Raw genomic sequence first — 20,491 nt, 5'->3', positions numbered from 1 at the left:
GACCTTTTTTTGGGGTCTCAGAATTCCACCAGCTGCTGTGCTGGGATTCAAACTCACGTCCCTGGAACATTAACCGGGTAATCTGGATTAACGTCCAGTGACATTGCCACCATCTGAAAGTGATAACCACTAGTACCGTGCCTCAGCTGGTGAATCATTACTCCATGTTGAACACCACTTGGAGAAAACACAGGGGATGGCAAGGGCACAAAATGCACTCTGGTTGGGAAAATTCAATGTTCAATGTTCATCACCAAGAGGGGCTCAGCAGCAACACTGCTGACCTCGTAGTTTGAATCTGAAGGGATTTGCCTATGATATTAGGTCTGCCACAGCTGATGCAGGAACTAACAGGAGGGGGTAAAACATCATCCTCAATCTGTATGCATTTGTCCATGACTGAATCACTAGGAATAAACATTGCACAGCCCTTGTGGAGACAAAATTCTGTTGAATTATTAAGGACACTCTCCAATGTGTTGTGTGGCACTCTCAGTGGGCTTAACTGGACAGACTTTGACCAGATCTAGCAACTCAAGACTGGGCATAATCTGCAACCTTATGGCTGGCATATCTCCCACTCTATTATTACCATCGAACCAGGGGATCAACCCTGGTTCAAAGAAGAGTGCAGGAGGGCATACCAGGAGCAGCATGAGGCATTAACCCCATTAGGTTACAACATAGGACTGACTGACACAAAGTTTGCAAAGCAAAATCAGCAGCAGATAATAGAAATTATGAGCTATTTCACAACCAATAGATCTAAGCTTTGCAATCCTACCACATCCAATTGTGAATTGCGGGGTCATTTACTAAACTCACTAGGGCAGGAAACTCTACAAATGATGAAGGGTTTGTCATATGAAGAGAGATTGAACACTTTATGCCGATACTCTTGGGACTTTAGAAGAATGAGGGGAGATCTATTTGAATATTCAAGATGATAAAAGGTGTGGATAAAGTAGACGTGGACCAGATGCTTCCTCTTGTGGGGCATTCCAGGGTGAGAGGTCATAGTCTTAGGATAAGGGGAAGCAAATTTAAAATAGATTTGAGGAGCAACTAATTCTCTCAAAAGGTATTTGAACCTGTGGAATTCACTACCGCAAAGTGCAGTGGATGCTGGGACAGTGACTAAATTTAAGGAGTTAGACAAATTTTTAATTGGTAATGGGTTGAAGGGATATGGAGAGAAGGTAGGAAAATGGGGGCGAGGGCACATCAGCCATGATCGAATGGCAGTGCAGACTCGATGGGCCGAATGGCCAAATTCTGCTCCTATATCTTATGATGTTATAAATGTTATAAAAGCTTCAATGATTGGGAGTCCAGCACATCAGTACAAAAGATAAGGCCGAAGCATTCGCAACAATCTTCGGCCAGAAGTTCTGGAGGCCCCAAACATCACAGATGCCAGTCTTCAGCCAATTCAATTCACTCAAGGCTGAAGGCACTGGATACTGTAAAGGCTATGGCTTTGATGACATTTTCAACAACAATATGGCAGCACGGTGGCACAGTGGTTAGCACTGCTGCCTCACAGCGCCAAAGACCCGGGTTCAATTCCCACCTCAGGCAACTGTCTGTGTGGAGTTTGCACATTCTCCCAGTGTCTGCGTGGGTTCCCTCCGGGTGCTTCAGTTTCCTCCCACAGTCACAAAGATGTGCAGGTTAGGTGAATTGGCAATGCTTAATTGCCCGTAGTGTTAGATGAAGGGGTAAATGCAAGGGAATGGGTCTGGGTGGGTTGTTCTTCGAGGGTCGGTGTGGACTTGTTGGGCCGAAGGGCCTATTTCCACACTAAGTAATCTAATCTAATACTAAATATGTGTCGTCCTGAACTTGCCATGTCCAAGCCAAGCTGTTCCAGTACAACTACAACACTAAAATCTACCTGGCCACATGAAAAATTTCCCAGCTATGTCTTGTACACATAAAGCAGGACAATCAAACCCTGCCAATTACTATCTCATCAAATCTACTCTTGATCAGTAAAGTGATGGAAGGTGGCATCAATAGTGTTATCAAACAGCACTTCCAATGCAATAACATGCTCACTGACACCCAGCTTGGATTTTGCCATGGTCATTCAATTCCTGGCCTCATTGTAGTCTTGGTTCAAACATGGTCAAAAGAGCTGAATTCTGGAGGCAAGGGGAGGATGATGGTCATTGACATCAAAGCCATATTGGACCATGCATGGCATCAATGATTCCAAGCAAAACTGGAGTCAATGTGAATCAAGAGAAAATTCTTTGCTGGTTGGAATCATACCAGGAACAAAGGAAGATGGTTTTCACTGTTGGAGGTCAGTCATTTCAGCTCCAGAACAAGTTTGCAGGCATTCCTCAGGTCATTTTTCGAACCAAAATGTTCGGAGCAGGCAGGACTTAAACTCAGGCTTTCAGGCTCAAGGGTATGGACTTCTGAACAAGAGCCCTTCATGCCTCAGGATAATGTCCTATGCAATATCATCTTCAGCTGCTTCAACAACGATCTTTCCTTCATCATAATATCAGAAATGGGGATGTTTCATGATTTTTGCAGTGTTCAACACTACTTGCAACTCTGCAGATAACCGAAGTAGACTATGTCCAGATATAGCCAGGCTGGGACAATATTCAGATTTGGGATGATTGGTGCCAAGGAATATTTATGGTACCTAATTGCGAGGCAAAGAACATTCTTGATACAAGATCCCAACAATTGTCACTCGATATTCAATGTTATTACCATCACTGAATCCACCCCAAATTCTATGTCCTGAGAGAGTGCCATTGACCAGAAATTGATTGAGCTATATAAATACAGTACCTACAAAAGCAGTTCAGAAACTAGGAACCCTGCAGTAAGCCATTCACCTCTCAACTCCTCAAAACCTTTCTGCCATCTACAAGTTACAAGTCAGGAGTGTGATGGAATATTTCCCCACTTGCCTTGATGAGTGCAACTCCAAAAAACACACAAGCAGCTGGTGTCATCCAAGGCAAAGTAGCTGAATTGAATGGTATCACATTCACACTTTCACAAACCCCACCATCGACACTCAGTAGCAGTGTGTACCATTGACAAGATTCATTGCAGAAATTCATCAAGGCACCTTATACAGCATCTTCCAAACCCACAACCACTCCCACCTAGAAAGATAAGGGCTCCAAAGATAAACATGCCACTTGGGAGCTCCCCTCCAGGCCACTCATCCTGACTTGGAAACATAATGCCATTAATTCAATGTTGTTGGATCAAAATCCTGGAACTCCATTTCTAACTTCACTCTGGATCTATCTAAACCAGCAGTTCAAAAAGGCAGCTCAATACCACCAACATCTCCAGGACTATGAAGGATTGGCAATAAATGTTATTCCACCATCAAATTCCCATGAATTCATAAAAATAAAAGGACGTCCAAAGGTAGCAATCTAGATAACTCCCTGTACTGTGTCTTGAATCCTCTGGGTCATCTCTCTTCTCAGCACTGCCATTAATGATCTAGACTTTGTTATGTAGGAGAGAATTTCAAAGTTTGCACTCAATATAAACCTGGAAAATTGTGAGGAAGGTAGTGTAGAACTTTAACTGAAAAAGTTGGTGGAATGCTGAAAATGTGTGGCTGGAAAAGCGCAGCAGGTCAGGCAGAATGCAAGGAGCAGGAGAATCGACGTTTCGGGCATGAGCCCTTCTTCAGGAATGAGGAAAGTGTGTCCAGCAGGCTAAGATAAAAGGTAGGGAGGAGGGACTTGGGGGAGAGGCATTGGAAATGCGATAGGTGGAAGGAGGTTAAGGTGAGGGTGATAAGGTGAGGGTGATAGGCCGGAGTGGGAGTGGGGGCGGAGAGGTCAGGAAAAAGATTGCAGGTTAGGAAGGTGGTGCTGAGTTCGAGGGTTGGGACTGAGACAGGGTGGGGGGAGGGGAAATTAGGAAACTGGAGAAATCTGAGTTCATCCCTTGTGGTTGGAGGGTTCCTAGGCGGAAGATGAGGCGCTCTTCCTCCAGCCGTCGTGTTGCTATGGTCTGGCGATGGAGGAGTCCAAGGACCTGCATGTCCTTGGTGGAGTGGGAGGGGGAGTTGAAGTGTTGGGCCACGGGGTGGTTGGGTTGGTTGATCCGGGTGTCCCAGAGGTGTTCTCTGAAACGTTCCGCAAGTAGGCGGCCTGTCTCCCTAATATAGAGGAGGCCACATCGGGTGCAGCGGATGCAGTAAATGATGTGTGTGGAGGTGCAGGTGAATTTGTGGCGGACATGGAAGGATCCCTTGGGGCCTTGGAGAGAAGTAAGGGGGGGAAGTGTGGGCGCAAGTTTTGCATTTCTTGCGGTTGCAGGGGAAGGTGCCGGGAGTGGAGGTTGGGTTGGTGGGGGGTGTGGACCTGACGAGGGAGTCATGGAGGGAGTGGTCTTTTTGGAATGCTGATAGGGGAGGGGAGGGAAATCTATCCCTGGTGGTGGGGTCCGTTTGGAGGTGGCGGAAATGACGACGTATATGGAGGTTGGTGGGGTGGTAGGTGAGGACCAGCGGGGTTCTGTCCTGGTGGCGATTGGAGGGGCAGGGCTCAAGGGCGGAGGAGCGGGAAGTGGAAGAGATGCGGTGGAGAGCATCGTCGATCACGTCTGGGGGGAAATTGCGATCTTTGAAGAAGGAGGCCATCTGGGTTGTTCAGTATTGGAATTGGTCCTCCAGGGAGCAGATGCGGCAGAGACGAAGGAATTGGGAATATGGGATGGCGTTTTTACAGGGGGCAGGGTGGGAGGAGGTGTAGTCTAGGTAGCTGTGGGAGTCGGTCGGTTTATAGTAAATGTCCGTGTTGATTCGGTCGCCCGAGATAGAAATGGAGAGGCCTAGGAAGGGGAGGGAGGAGTCTGAGACTGTCCAGGTAAATTTGAGGTCGGGGTGGAAGGTGTTGGTAAAGTGGATGAACTGTTCAACCTCCTCATGGGAGCACGAGGCAGCGCCGATACAGTCATCGATGTAGCAGAGGAAAAGGTGGGGGGTGGTACCAGTGTAGCTGCGGAAGATGGACTGTTCCACATCTCCTACAAAGAGGCAGGCATAGCTGGGGCCCATGCGGGTGCCCATGGCTACTCCTTTAGTTTGGAGGAAGTGGGAGGATTGGAAAGAGAACTTGTTCAGAGTAAGGACCAGTTCAGTCAGTCAAAGGAGGGTGTCAGTGGAAGGGTACTGGTTGGTACGGCGGGAAAGGAAGAAGCGGAGGGCTTTGAGTCCTTCATGATGGGAGATGGAGGTGCACAGGGACTGGATGTCCATGGTGAAGATAAGGCATTGGGGACCGGAAAAGCGAAAATCATGGAGGAGGTGGAGGGCATAGGTGGTGTCCCGAACGTAGGTGGGGAGTTCTTGGACTAAGGGGGACAGGACCATGTCGAGGTATGAAGAGATGAGTTCGGTGGGACAGGAGCAGGCTGAGACAATGGGTCGGCCGGGGCAGTCAGGTTTGTGGATTTTGGGCAGGAGGTAGAAACGGGCGGTGCGAGGTTGTGGGATGATGATGTTGGAGGCGGTGGATGGGAGATTCCCTGAGGTGATGAGATTATGGATGGTCTGGGAGATGATGGTTTGTTGGTGGGAGGTGGGGTCATGGTCAAGGGGGCAGTAGGAGGAGGTGTCCGCGAGTTGGTGGAATGGGCAAGTAGATGACAGATGAAGTTCCATGCAGAGGAGAGTAGGAAGTGATACATTATTGCAGAAAGAACATCTAGTTACGTTATAAAGAGTACCACTCTAAAATAGGGTGTGCAAGAGGAAATACCTGGATGTGTGTTCATGCATGAGGCATTAAATGCATCAGGGAAGTTTGAAAGGGCAGTTATTAATGCATTTGGTATCCTGGGCTTTTCCCACTTCACACTGGTAAACCTGTAATGTGTTCTTTCCGATCCATTCACACCCTTCATCACCTGTGGTGTCCAGAACTGTACTCTAGCTGAAGATTAACATGTACAAGTTAAATATAGTCTAATCTAATAGGGGCACTAAGGGGGTTATATTTAATTTGTAAATGTTAATCCTTAGCTACAGTACTGTGTACAGTTCTGGACATCACAGGTGAGGAAGGGTGTGAATGGATTGGAAAGAACACAGTACAGGTTTACCAGTGAGAAGTGGGAAAAGTTAGAGGATATTTTGGAGGAGCTGGGATGTTTTATCTTAGAGAGGAGAGGATAAGAAGTTACTGAATACAAGTTTTCAAAATCATAATTATTAGAAATTGTTTCCACTCAAAAATGAGAAGGCACAGATATGATTCATTTGCATAAGAAACAAATGCAATGTGAAATAAAATGTTTTTAACACAATGAGTAGATAGTGTCAGGAATGTACAGCCCGGACATGTGGTGAAGGCTGGTTTAAATGAATGATTCAAGTGTCTGTTAGTTGGATCATTTCAAAAGCAGTGTGCAGTGTTACTGGGAAAGAGTGAGAGTCTGGTACTTTGTCGTAACGCTTACTTGGCATGCAGGTGAAGACAGGATGGGTTGAATGGCCTCCTCTGCAATGCAACATTTGGGAGATTTAGTCCTTTGAGCCTCTTCTGAAAACCAATAAGATCAAAGTTGATCTGGCTGTTGTTTCAAATCCACTTTCCTATATGTTTCCCGCAACTCTTGACACCACGGTCATTAAAAAAATCTAATTCTGTTTTGAATAAATTCAATGACCCAGTTTCCGTTGCTTTCTGTAGAACAGAATTCCACCCAACAATTGCTAAGAAGAAAATTCTCTATTTCCTTTGTCCCGTTCCCCCCTACAAGATTTCTCCAGAATCTGTTGTGTAAAGGTATAAGCATTGAAAAGAAGTAATAAACAGATGTGCTTTAAGCAGCACCCACTATGATAAAGTCATACAGACAGACAGGATCAAGGTGGCTCTCAACATTTAGCTCTCACCTTTAGATTCTGGAATAGTATCTATGAAAGTGATATAACTTGTACATAGCTGCTATCCTGCAATAAACCATATTTTGTTTAGACAAGAGTGTCTTCTTGTTAAACTACCATAAGGTTTTCTTCTCTTACCAAACATGCCTTGCAGATTCCTACCAGAGAATGGATGGTGACAGCTCACACAACATCCAGTGGATATAGGCCCTATCTGCTCATCCTTTCTCCATAAGAAAAGTTCTTACCTCGTATTAGTCAAGTGAACTTTCTCGGAACTTCAAACAAAACTATTTCAAAGAGAAAGGACCACAAAAATAAACGTACATGGTACACCAAGTACAGTCTTACTCAGGGCCCATACAACAGCAATAAATTTCTGACATGCATTGTTCATTTCTCCTGCAATAAATTTCAATGTTCCATTTACCTTACTAATCACTTGCTATACCTAGACTAACAATGTAAGATTGACCAGGACACTCAGTCTCCCCATGTATCAATACATTGTGTAATCTCTTTACATAAGGGTGGCAAATCCTTCCATTACAGAAGTTGCATATTTATACCATCTTTCATTACAACCAGACAGCTTAAAGCACTTCACAGACATTAACATACTTCTGAAGTGTAGTCTATCACTATGTGGGAAATGTAGCAACCATGTTGCATACAGCACACTTCCACAAACAGCAATGTGGTACTGACTAAACAACATGTTTTCCAATGTTGATTGAGAGACAAATACTGTCCAGGACATTAGATACAAATCTGCTGCTTTCCCAGCATGGAATATTTTACATCTACCTCAGAAAACAGATGGGACATTGGTTTAATATCCCCTCTGAAAGATGGCACCTCTGACAGCACAGAAGTTCCCCTGTACTGTACTGCAATGTCAGCTTTGTCACCAATCATATCATTCCCCAATAGAAGAGGTGGAGATCAAGCCTGGGCACTGATACACATTCAATATTTTTGGAAAGAAGATGGAAAATCTGTTTCCCTTTTTTTGCTCTCCTTCATAGAGGAGTTAGTAAAACACCTCGACACATGGTGCTCTATGATAATGGCAGACTTGTGACTCATCTGTTGTCAGCTGTGGCTAAAGTCCAGTGCCAAGCTACTTAATTAAATAACCAATGCAGCACTAGTTTAGAACAAGTTGCTTTAGCAGCAGCTATTAGTGCTGCATGCCTGCACACATTCAGTTTCCTTGACTTTCTTTGCTACAATTTATACAAGTAACCTCATTCAAGGCACTTTGAATCAAGGTTTGAATCAAAGCACTTTATTGTGGCCTGCCTTAGAGTCGAAAATGAACAGCTGACTATCCACAAAGGCAGTGAAAGTCTTTAACCCTATCACTGCTCTGGCTGATTCAAAATTATTTAACTGTGGAATGTATACAAATCCTACACTTTTGGTTTTAATTATCTGCAAAAAAGTTAAATTGCTTATAAAATAACATGCATCTGATCTATTCTACATGAGTGCAAGCACTTGTACAGTTAGTGGGAGCATTACATTTCAAACTTTTGACAAAAGTAAACTGCAAGCTCGTATTTATAAATGCACCATATTTAGAATCAAGGTTTCATTTTAGTAAATTAAACATTTCAGAACACATTTCAACACTGACATATGACAATTAAGGGCTTCCATTTCGTTTCAAGTTACTTGGATACATGCTACAAATGATTGAAATGCTTCATAAATTGGAATCTGGTATTTTAAACAGACCACAATATGTACAACAACAGATGTTTAAACTTGTGGTGCACTTTATCAGAATTTTCAGGCATCTGTTCGTGACAGTACAGTCTCTATTTGACTCCTTTCCCTCAAACTCATTATTGCAGGAACATTACTGAATGTAACTTAGCCATTTGATACCTCATGAAATTAAAACTTGAAAAGCTTGAAATTTAAGTGGTACAACTGACATATACACTCTCTCTCAAAAGTTACTGAACCTGTGCCGTGTCTTACAATAATAAAGCTACTACATGCTTCAGCAACCTCATAACTAATTTCAGCCTACAGTTATATCTTTTGTCTTATCACATGGACATTATACTAAAACTATGTAGCTTTCCATTGTTGTATGAACACACTACTTTTATTTCATGGTTACTGTCCACTGCTCCCTGTAGTCCTACCACTTCAAAAGCAGAAAGAAAAAAGACAGAGCATAGTTTGTCTAGGTGCATGGTTAAGAATATTCTTCACAGTATTGTTATGCTTGACTGGAAAAAAAAACAACTTAGGCAAGAGCAAAGATTTTGCTTCAGGATTAATGTCCAAACTCACGACTGAAAAACTAGCATCAGAAAACCAGCTTTTGTTTTGTCCAGACTTACTTCTCCTACTGGCATTTACAGCTTGCCACATTCACCGTCTGCAGTATAGGTAGTGGATGTCAGTTTCAGAAGACAATCTTCTTTCAGTCTCAAAGTGGAACACCATAATTTATACACACACACACAGACATTTGTGTGCTAAAGAAAGCATCACGTATCGTTGCTGCATCTGGTAAATGTCTTTACTGTAAATTCCTGACTACAGATGAGCAGTTACAAGCAAATATAATCATTGCTATATATGTCTTTCAAAAGTTAACATTAATACAGCTGCACTACTGTACAAATTGCTCTGCTTTCTGTTATAATACACTGGATTATAAATGTTTATTTGGCTGCTTTCCACATTACATATTACGAAGCATAGACACAGTGGGCTCTAGCGCCTGTGCAAAACTATATAGCTTCAGTCCCTTTACTTCCCATTTGCATGAAACATCAATCATGCCCCTTTGCCACTGTCCTGTTGTGTGCCAAAAACAAAGTGTTATAACACACTTCTTGGCTTGCACCCAAGTAGTATGTTCGAACAAAAGGGGATTGTGTAAAACAACATAGTCATATAATACTTGGCAAAAATTCTCAAATAAAAAAAAAGTAGGGGGCTTGTTAAAAAGCTTGAGAAATGCGCAGTTCTTTATTTCTTTCATGATTGATACAAAAACATGAGATTAAAAAAAAAGGAGATGGAGAAACATCACATACATAAGGGTTGTTTTCTCATTAGGTGGAACTACATTCATATTACAATATTTAATCCAAGCTAGTGGACAGTAAAATTTAAAATAGGCACCAAATGGCTCTTTGTGATAAAGACAAGAACAGTAGCAACTGTTACATCCTTGAAAATAATAGTTCTCCAATAACAGAAATAATTATAGCCTCTCTAGACCGGCGGGAGGCTGGAAGAACACAGCAAGCCAGGCAGCATCAGGAGTTGGAGCAGTCAGTATTTCAATGTATTGCCACAGCAATTCTTGGCCTCTTTCATTGCCACAGCAAATCAGACCGCAAATTTGAGGACCAACACCTCATCTTCTGCCTGGGCTGCCTACAGCCCGGAGGACTCAACACTCTGTTCTCCAATTTCAAATTATTTCCCTTCCCATCAGCCAACCCCTTCCCAGCCCCTCCACTTCCCTTCCATTCCTCTCATCGACTGGTCCTTCGAATGACCAACTGGATTCATTCCACTCATCAACCAATCAGGTCGTACCCTCTACCTGCGTTCACCTAACGCCACCTGACCACCCTGCCCCCCACCCCCCCAAACCTCCTCACCCCACCCTTTAACTGCAGCTCCCCTTACACCCACCCCTAGTCCTGAAGAAGAGTTACACATGAAATGTTGACTTCTCCACCTCTTGATGCTGCCTGGCTTGCTGTGTTCTTCCAGCCTCCTGGTTGTCTACCTTGGATTCCAGCATCTGCAGTTTTTTTGTCTATAACTTTAGCCTCTGGCAACAGAGGCTTGAATTATCCTGATTTCAACATATTCAACATATCCGAGAATGCAACTTTTAAGAAAAGGTTTTGTGACTTACACATGAAAGAAGTGAAACTATCATGGTATTTGAACAGATGAAAGATTCAACAAACAATCAAGGTATTTTTCAATGCATAATTTCAGTTACATCACACTGTAAATTTTTGCTATAAATTCTGTGCCTTACAATTGTGTCCTCCACAACCACCTGATGAAGGAGCGTCACTCCGAAAGCTAGTGTGCTTCCAATTAAACCTGTTGGACTATAACCTGGTGTCGTGTGATCTTTAACCTAGAATTATCCTGATGGTCCAGAGAAGGATTTTTTTGAAGAAAATCTCGAACATGTTATTAAAACAATATTTTGCTTACCGCTATCCCAGAATTTCTTCTGGAAGCAACTGGTGTAGTTGGATAAGAGTTGAGAGATGAACTTGCATTTAAATCTTCAGAACTCAGGTTGTCAGAGGTGTCACTGAGGCCACTGCTTACAGAACTACTTTCATCCCAACTGCAACAAACAATGAAAATAAAGTTAAAAAAAGATATAATAAAAACTCATTACACTGATCAGCAATAAAATCAATTGTAAAAGTCTCTGCTCATCAGGTTTCTACAAAATATTTGGAACATTTGATTAAACTGTCAAACATTTTATATGCATTGCTGCAAAGATGACAAAAATAAGCACAGGTGGAATACTCCTTTTGGTCCATCCAGTTTACCCCTCCACATAAAATTCCAATTCTTCCAGTTGGACTGGATAATTCACAAGAAGAAAGTGAGGGCTGCAGATGCAGGTGAGGATGAAGAGCTTATGCTCAAAACGTTGACTCTCCTGCTCCTTGGATGCTGCCTGACTGGCTGTGCTTTTTCAGCACCACACTTTTTGACTCTAGATAATTCATACTCAATCTGACCCAGTTGCTATAACCGATCAGTGGATTTCAACATTTTCAATAAACTAATTAGAGTTAATCATGGCTGTGAAAATCAATGCTCTCATTCACTACTTATTCCATTGCCATGTCCATTAGTTCTGAAGAAAATGTAATAATTCATTACCTTTAAATACACAATTTAATCTGTACAGCACTTTAGGGGTTAGATGCAAATGGAAAAGACAGATATGAGATATAAAGTCTATGTTTAAAGAAACTGTTCATTATTGCTCGAGGTCCAACTTTGGACTCTGTTTCCTTTTCCTGATTTTATTTCTGACTTTTGTCATTATGGTTATGTTAAATGGTTTCTCACATTAACTTTACAGAGTTCAAATCTGACATTTGACTTCTCCATTTATTGTTGCACAAATGATGAAGAAAATCTTATCAAGATCATCTGTCCACTATTTTAATGAAGGATAAAATAAATGAATTGAGTACAAAACAAAAATTGTCATTATTTACAGATTTCAGTACAAACTTGTTCTATAACCAAAACCACCTTTTACCCCAATTCAATAAGCTTGGCAACAAGAGATATTGATGAAGCTGCTGAGTTTATCAAGTTTTTTTTATTTCGGATTTCATTAATGATTTTGCAGAATTTTTCAGACAATTGTTTCCAGTAAAATAGTGGGGAGAGATCTTGATACCAGCATATTACATGCTCAACTGAGAAGATTACCTACAACAGCTTCTACAGTTAGATTTATGAGTCTAATCATTATGGGGTGATAAAGTTATTTTGCAAACAAAATAGAAGTGCTAATGACCTGAAGACCCATGGGCTGGCAGACAACCAAATCTTTTTGTCTGATCAGCATTATTTTAACATACACAGGAACCAGTTTAAAACAAAAATGACACCTCTGGAAAATTGAGGCTTAAATACTAAAAAGTGAGCCTTCTAACTGAGGATTGTCTAAGGCATCATCAGCAGAACAGCGACAGCATGTTGACAGGTTTTCACTGTGTTGTAACATGGTGCATTTTTGGCTTGGGTAAGATTGTCAGTCAAGAAAAGGGATCATTCATCGAAGGTAACTGAACTGTGTGCTTGCAAATCTTCTCACACATAGCTGAGGAGGACAGTAGGTGACTAGCTGAAGCGTACCTGCCAATTAAGCTTGTACATACATGCCAGAGATGGGAGGGATGAGGAAGGATGCCAAAGTAAAATAACTTTTGCAAATAGAAAGTAGAGAAATGATAACTATGAAATGATGCCTATAAACAATTGCAACAAGGAGAAAATGATCGTGGTCCAGAAGCAGATAGTAGTTTAACAAGAATGGTCACAGAAGCACTAACATTTCCTGTTGAGAAAAATAATTAAAACTGAAGTATGTATGAAACCATCAAGCATAAACAGAAATAAAATAGGTAGTGCTAAAAGGTGCATGAGTTAACTCCATTCAGGACAGGTTAATTTCTGGAATCGGCAGGAATAAATCATGTCTATTCATGCTGAGGCTAAACTATATTGACATTTATATGCATGCAATCATAACTTATTGCAGGAGGAGGACAGTAGATAATGAATTTAACAATTCAAATCAGCATTATAGCTTAAAATATTAATGGCAAAGCAATTTACAGGATAAAATAAGCATATTGAAAAAATCTTTTCTGCCTGTAATTCCAATATTTTGTAGGCAAAGAATGACCTACAAAAATAAAACATTAATTTTAAGTTCTGCATAACCTTTAATAATTCAAGCCTTGGAATTACATGTTTACTAATATTTTGAATTACTTTGTAAATGAAATCATACATTGTGTCACTTTGTGTTTGTTGCTTGCTGTTGGAAACCAGTAGATTTCATGTCAATTGATATTTTATCTTTAGGCAAACTTACAAGGTGAACTTGTATGCTGAATGAAAGTTATTTATTATTAAAAGCAGTCTGTGTCAATCATTCTTATTTTTGGGCAAATCTTCTAGCTTTTCATTTGGGTTTATTGCTCAACATGTATGGAAATTTGATTGTCAAATGTCCAAATGAGCCAAATTTACATATGCAAAATATATTCGCCAATTGAACTTAAAAAGTTATGCTGTTTTTGTAGATTTACTCTCATTTAGAATTGAAAGGGATAGATTTTTTTGACTGCATTTCCGGTGATTAATCTTACCTACTGAAAGTGTAAATCAGGAATATGGACACGTTAGTTTCAACTTTAGGAACATAACGTTTGGAGAGGAACCCTATTAGATATTGAATGCGAAGTGCAAGTTAGAATTTTAAAAGTTTTTTAAAATTATCCAATTTTCTCCACCTCTCATCAACCAACAAGATAATGGAATATTAGTCAAAGTAAATTTTATTTAATTTATGCTTATTTAATCCCAAATGTTTGTTATTTCAATTCAATATATGTTGATGCTGCTGTTGATTTAAACTAATTGAGAATGCTTGTGTGATTTAACAGCCTCTTAGATTTTTATAAAGCTTCCATACAGACACGCCAGAAACATTTATAACAATGCCAGTTACCACACTCACAAAGTATACTTAAATACATTTTCAGAGGTACAACTAAAGCAAATAGGTTCTATTTATAATTTTATGAATATTTTAAATAAGGTAGAATGAAGTTGTAAAAGGACTGGCTAGTCACTGGAGGCCACATAACAATAGCACAGATTCTGCTGCCAAAGGGAGTTTATAGGCTTTTGGTATTATTAATAAGTCGATGATCAACTTCTGGGGAAGATGTGAATTGCAAATTATTATTGCCTGGGAAATTTGCACCAAGAATGGTTAATTCTCAATCCCCCTTGAGCTTCATAAAATTGCATCATTCACACACTGATTACCAATTAAAGTGCCACAGAAAGTTGAGCCAATTACTAAACATGTTGCATGTGTTTTTCTCAATGAAAAAATAAATTGTTTTTGTAATACCAATCGACTACTCCAATTCAGGAAAACAAACTATTGGAATCATTCCAACAGATAATTTTTACTATAGCTTTTATTGAATCAACCTCAAAGTCGTTAATCTTTTCACAATTTTCCTTTTCTCTCAATTCAATCTTTACACACGCTTTTTTGTTCTAATGCACTACATTTCTTAATGCTGTCAGTTATTCCTCGGTTTATCAAATCTTAATTCGATAATTGGAATCAGGTCTTTGACTAATCACCAAAATCCGTACTATGGTAAAAACTTCATCAAACTCAAAAAGGAAGAGAAAGAGGAACACTGGAAGAGTCTTGCTTTACAACGATTTAATGACAACTCTAAAAGAGGCCAGTTGCCTCATTGATGGAATGTTATTACAGTAAAGATCCATTTAAATGTAGTGCTATTAAAATGTTCAATTAAGTGAATAAAGCCCATTATGGCATCATTTTACATTTTTAAAAAAGTGTTATTCTTATTGCACACTGGTTTAGGAAGTTTTTAGTTCTGAATTGAAAATAGTTTCCAGTCAGTAATTGAGAATTTGTGGCAAGTTATAGTGGAAGTTTCTTTCGCATCAATTTAAAGCAAATCATTACATACAAAAAAAAGAATGAGTATATCATGAAACTTATTTTCTAGCATAAAGTCACTAGAAAACTTACTACATAAATTAAATATTTTTAATTGATTAAGTGGCACTCCATGCCATTTACAGTTATGTCCTGTGTGAAGTTGAAACAAACTGAATACAGGCAATTAAAGGGAAGCAGACAGGTCTGAAGTTTAAAAGGAATAGACAGTGATGAGAAATTTGGATGGGTAATGGTGGGAAATGGTTGAATGGATTATAAATCACTGGCATGGATAAACTCAGCCAGATTTCCTTTGTAATCCTCCATAAGCATTCCTATTGCATGATTAAAGTTATCACCATTCTGTCAGTCAGATTACAACGGGGTGTTGTAATTGTACAATTTGACATTTGGTAAAATAATGCTTGAAACACACAGATGTGAAAATAAAAGTAGAAAATATATTTTGTTACCAAGGTACTTTGTTGGAGTCAATTTGGCAGACCCATTTTGGTTTACATTAGACCCAACTTTCCCATTGGAAAAGACAGGCTGGTACTGTCAGGAAGCAGATCCGAGGAGGCTGCAGGTGGACAATCGGATGGCCTGTTTTGCTTCTTGGTTTCGTTAAGCCAGTTGCCTTAGAAGATACGAGAATTTATAGCCCTCACTCCTCGCACCACCTGTGACACCTCCATGCTAGTCATGTACTCTACCCAGAATCTCACCGGCCCCTCATTCCCCCATACTACTCCCATACCAACTCAGGCCCCCTAAGGTATTCCCCTTCAAATTACCCACTCAACTTCTGTAGCTACACTAACTATATCCAATATGGACACTCTTCATGAGCTGCATGGAGATGAAGAATAAAATGGAATACAATTTCTACTCCTACACAAATAGTGTAAAAAGTTTTCATGACGCTCATTAGAAGCTTTAAAATCCCCCACAGAAATAAACACCTATGTATTTAGATTCTACATCAAAAACAGCAAATCCTTTAATAGGCTCTTGAAATGGTCAACAGAAATGCTAACTCTGAACCCCTTCTGAAATAACTGTAGCTTTTGGAACTGACTGACTGTATGTAACAAATAGCCCTTGCTCAAGTGTCAAGGACTTCTATTGAAAATGCAAAACCAGATAATTTATTTCCTAACATACACCATGTGCCCTGACTTTGTTTTAAAACTCCCATTGACAGCTTTAGCCTCTTGCTTTTCATGTTTAAAGAGTGGGGTTAAAGAACTTCAGTCATGACAGTTGAACAGAACTTATTCAACATTCATGAGGCTATCATCTACTGCATACATGTGTGACTCCCACTATGTGGGTTAAGGCCTCTGTAACAGCCAAAACAAAGGTATGTTTATAATTAACACCAAGTTCAAATGAACTTGAGTTCAGGTTTCCTCCTAACAGTCATGCCTGAACTACACCCCGTTGTGGCAAACATTGGATTGTCAGAAATGGGAGCATGACTTCCACATCTGGGTCTTGGCTCTCCATTTTAAAATGGCTGAGGAATCTTTCCAGTCTGCAAAATCTGTCCCCGGGCATGAGAGTAAAATCAACTGTCCCAGTAGAAGAAATCTGAAACAATCTGTTTTAGGTAGTATGTTATGATAGGATATCCGTACCCAAAAGATTGCAAGTTCAGACTGTTTTGAAACAACATTTTAAAAATACCTGGACACTGCTTTGCAATTATAGGCAAACTGTTCTCTCATAACATAACTCAATTGCTTCGACGTGCAATGCTATGGTCAGCAGAACAAATCATCTGAGATGGTGACTGGCAATTACAATATATCATATAAAGGCAACCAGCCTAACCCAGTCCAACTTTGCACTTTTTAGGGCATCAGTAATCCACAATCTGATCCCAAATCTCTGCAAATGTTGCTCTGCATCAACTGTTTGAATTTACAGTACTTGTTTGTGGACAGACTCAGTCTGCCTGACAGGTCTATAATAGAATAGGTGAGGGATCTGAAATACAATCCACCATGATATATTGCACTGGGGTTCTAGCAATGCTGTGTCACCATTCTGTTCACTAATGACTTTTATTTGGTCAAATTAATATAACCTGATTATCAGATTACTACAGGTGAAATAGCACCTTTTGCTGTTCTCTAAAAACAGAAAACATGCTAACATTTCTATAAGCAAGCAGCACTAATGTTTTAAATGTTTAAGTGACAGAATCCATTTGCCCTTTAGTGACAGCACCTTTATTTTAATTAAAAATGAAGAATAGCTCCTTAGCAAGAGAGAACATGGCAATGATCAAATCAGATTTTTCATAACAGAATCACTGATTCAGCTTTGGGGTGCTACCTCAGCGCTGTGAAGTTTTATGGATTGTTAGCCAGTCTGTCAGGAACAAGAGGGTGGGTTTCAGAAGACCCCGAACCCTACAGGGCATTTACCCTGTACCAATGCCCAGGAAGGCAAGAAATAAGGACAATGGTGCATTGACATCATTTAGTGGACATTAAGTTGCCACTTTAGGATCAATGCTGGCAAATTGATTAGAGCTTAGAATCATAAAATCCCTATGGTGCATAAGCCAGCCAATCAGCCCATTGAGTCTGCACTGACCCTTTTAAGAGCATCCCAGCCAAACCCATCCCTTCCTAGCCTATTCCCAGGCCAATCCGCCTAGTCTACACATCTTTAGACTGTGGGAGGAAACTGGAAAACCCAGAGGAAACCTACGCAGATACAGGGAGAATGTGCAAACTCCACGCAAACAGTCGCTGAAGACTCCAATCAAACCTGGGTCCCTGGCATTGTGAGATGGCAGTGCTAACCACCCTGGCACTCCTACTGGTGATCAATTCACCAGTGTGCACAGTCTCTCCCAGCACTTAATTGATGCTATAGTGAAAAATCTCTATCCAGGACCAACTCACCCAATTATTTCTCCTCCTTACCATTTCTCTCACCAACTCAAGGGAGGGCAAAATTACAACTGCTTGTTTTCAAGGATTTGGCTTAATGAAGCTTTGAAGGTGAGAGCTGTAAGCCAGCAGGGTGAATAGAAGATCAGTTCAAAAACTAAAATCTCTGCCCAGTCAGCTTCCAACATAGATAACATTGATTTTATTTCCATAAGACCATAAGACATAGGAGTGGAAGTAAGGCCATTTGGCCCATCGAGTCCACTCCGCCATTTAATCATGGCTGATGGGCATTTCAACTCCACTTACCTGCATTCTCCCCGTAGCCCTTAATTCCTTGTGACATCAAGAATTTATCAATCGCTGCCTTGAAGACATTTAGCGTCCCGGCCTCCACTGCACTCCGCGGCAATGAATTCCACAGGCCCACCACTCTCTGGCTGAAGAAATGTCTCCGCATTTCTGTTCTGAATTGACCCCCTCTAATTCTAAGGCTGTGCCCATGGGTCCTAGTCTCCTCGCCTAACAGAAACAATTTCTTAGCGTCCACCCTTTCCTAGCCACTCTGCAGACTGAGAAAACAGAGTCAAAACATTTAAATCAGTTCTGGCCCTGAGATTCAGCCAGATCTCAAGACATTTGGCCTGGCTCTCTGAAGGGTACAAGTACCTGTCAGCTCCCTAAAAACACAGGGCTTAATTAATCATTCTATTGGTTAGAGTGCCATTTATTGTGACAATGTTCAATGTGAAATTACGCTGTTCATTTTACTATAAGAGTAACAGAGATATACAGCATGGAAACAGACCTTTCGGTCCAACTCGTCCATGCTGATCCGATATCCTAAATTAAATCTAATCCCATTTATCAGCATTTGGCCAATGTCCTTCTAAACCCTTCCTGTTCATATATTCATGAACTAAAGTTCCTACCTGCAAAGTGACCGATCATCAAGTAACTGAAGTGAATTAAGAAAAACTTCAACAATTTTAAAATTTTGTTCCAAATTCTTTTACTTTGCTGAAATTATTCTGAAGAACAGATTTACAGTAGCAAAAAAAACTTAATGACCGATTCACCTCTTTAAAAAATGTAATATGGGCCCTGTGGCATTTACGTGACAGCTGTACAATGAATGGTACCTAAACTTGTACAGGATATTGGATAATGATGCTTGGTTTTAATCTGTCATTTAGTTAAGAAAAGCTGTCAAAATCCTTTCCCGTTCAATATCACAGTAGGTCAGACATCTCCAGAGGAAAATAGCTTTCAACAATTCTTTGAAATGAGTACTTAATTGCACTTGAATGAATTCCATTAAATTTGCTAGCACGTATTCCCAAATTTCTTGCAATTTTGCCTTACTTTTGGTGGTGAACTGAAATAGATTGTTATTAGTTTGTTACAATCATGTCAACCTTCTGCGAGTGTATGAAGTTGATTATATGATTAATATATAGGATGATATAAAAGCAGCTTGGTCCAAGTTTGTGACACTGAATATTCATCCTTTGGGATGAAATTGCTTTGTTCTGTACAGCAAATGCTAGCTAAGTGCTGTTTGTTTTATATCGTGTGTTACCAGCTTGGAGTAACATTTGCTTAAAATGAAACTAAAATTTGACACAATAGAAAATAGAGAGACAAATGAATAGTGCAGCACACATTCTATAAAAACTGTAAGCTATCCAGATTTTTTAAAATGTTCATATGCCATTAATGTCCCTTTTGGGTGCCTGAGGGATAATACACTACAAGTAGATGAATGATGGTTCTGTGTTGCAGCAGATGTAATGATAAAAAGCATGAGGTGAAGAAAAATACTACTCAATTCTATAAAGAGGAATAAAAATTTAGGAAAATAAAGGAGAGTTCACAACGCATTGCTACTTACGAGTAAAATCCACTTTTAAATTCAGAAATTTAAAACATTCTCATTTCTGACAAGATGACATGGCTCCAGATCACACTGCAATCTTCATCCAACCAAACATGGACAAAATAGTAGAATTCAAGGAGAAATTGAATGAGTTGCCCTCACATCAAAGAAACATTAAATTGAATGCAGTATCAAGCTGCCAGAGCACAACAGAAGGGAGAAATGCAAAGGAATACCTCTGATTTCTTTGGAAGGGTGCAGCTCCAACAACACGCAAGAAGCTTGACACCATCCAGGACAAAGCAGCCAATTTCATTGGCACCATATCCACAAACATTCATTCTCTCCACCTCTGACATTTAATAGCAATACTATGCATCATCTACAAGATGCACTGCAGAAATCCATCCAGACTCATTAGACAGCACCTTTTAAACTTTTGACTAGGACAATCTAGAAGGATTATGGCAGCAGATACATAGGCACACAACCAGACAAGACGTAAGCCACAATAAAATATACCATTG

General features: G+C 40.2%; 1 protein-coding gene across 8 annotated transcripts in view; it reads right to left on the bottom strand.

The window, feature by feature from the left end:
* LOC140467146 (neuron navigator 1-like) overlaps positions 1-20,491 on the bottom strand; it is a 641,282-nt gene that overhangs the window by 150,768 nt on the left and 470,023 nt on the right. For all 8 annotated transcript variants that reach the window (XM_072563228.1, XM_072563227.1, XM_072563230.1 and 5 more), the window contains one exon: positions 11,117-11,255. In XM_072563228.1, coding sequence (XP_072419329.1) covers positions 11,117-11,255 — 139 coding nt within the window. The remainder of the gene's footprint in view (positions 1-11,116; positions 11,256-20,491) is intronic.

The sequence above is a fragment of the Chiloscyllium punctatum genome, chromosome 45 (assembly GCF_047496795.1).
Source record: "Chiloscyllium punctatum isolate Juve2018m chromosome 45, sChiPun1.3, whole genome shotgun sequence".
Lineage (NCBI taxonomy): Eukaryota > Metazoa > Chordata > Chondrichthyes > Orectolobiformes > Hemiscylliidae > Chiloscyllium > Chiloscyllium punctatum.
The sequence above is the reverse complement of the archived record's forward strand: the minus strand, read 5'-3'. Positions and strand labels throughout refer to the sequence as shown.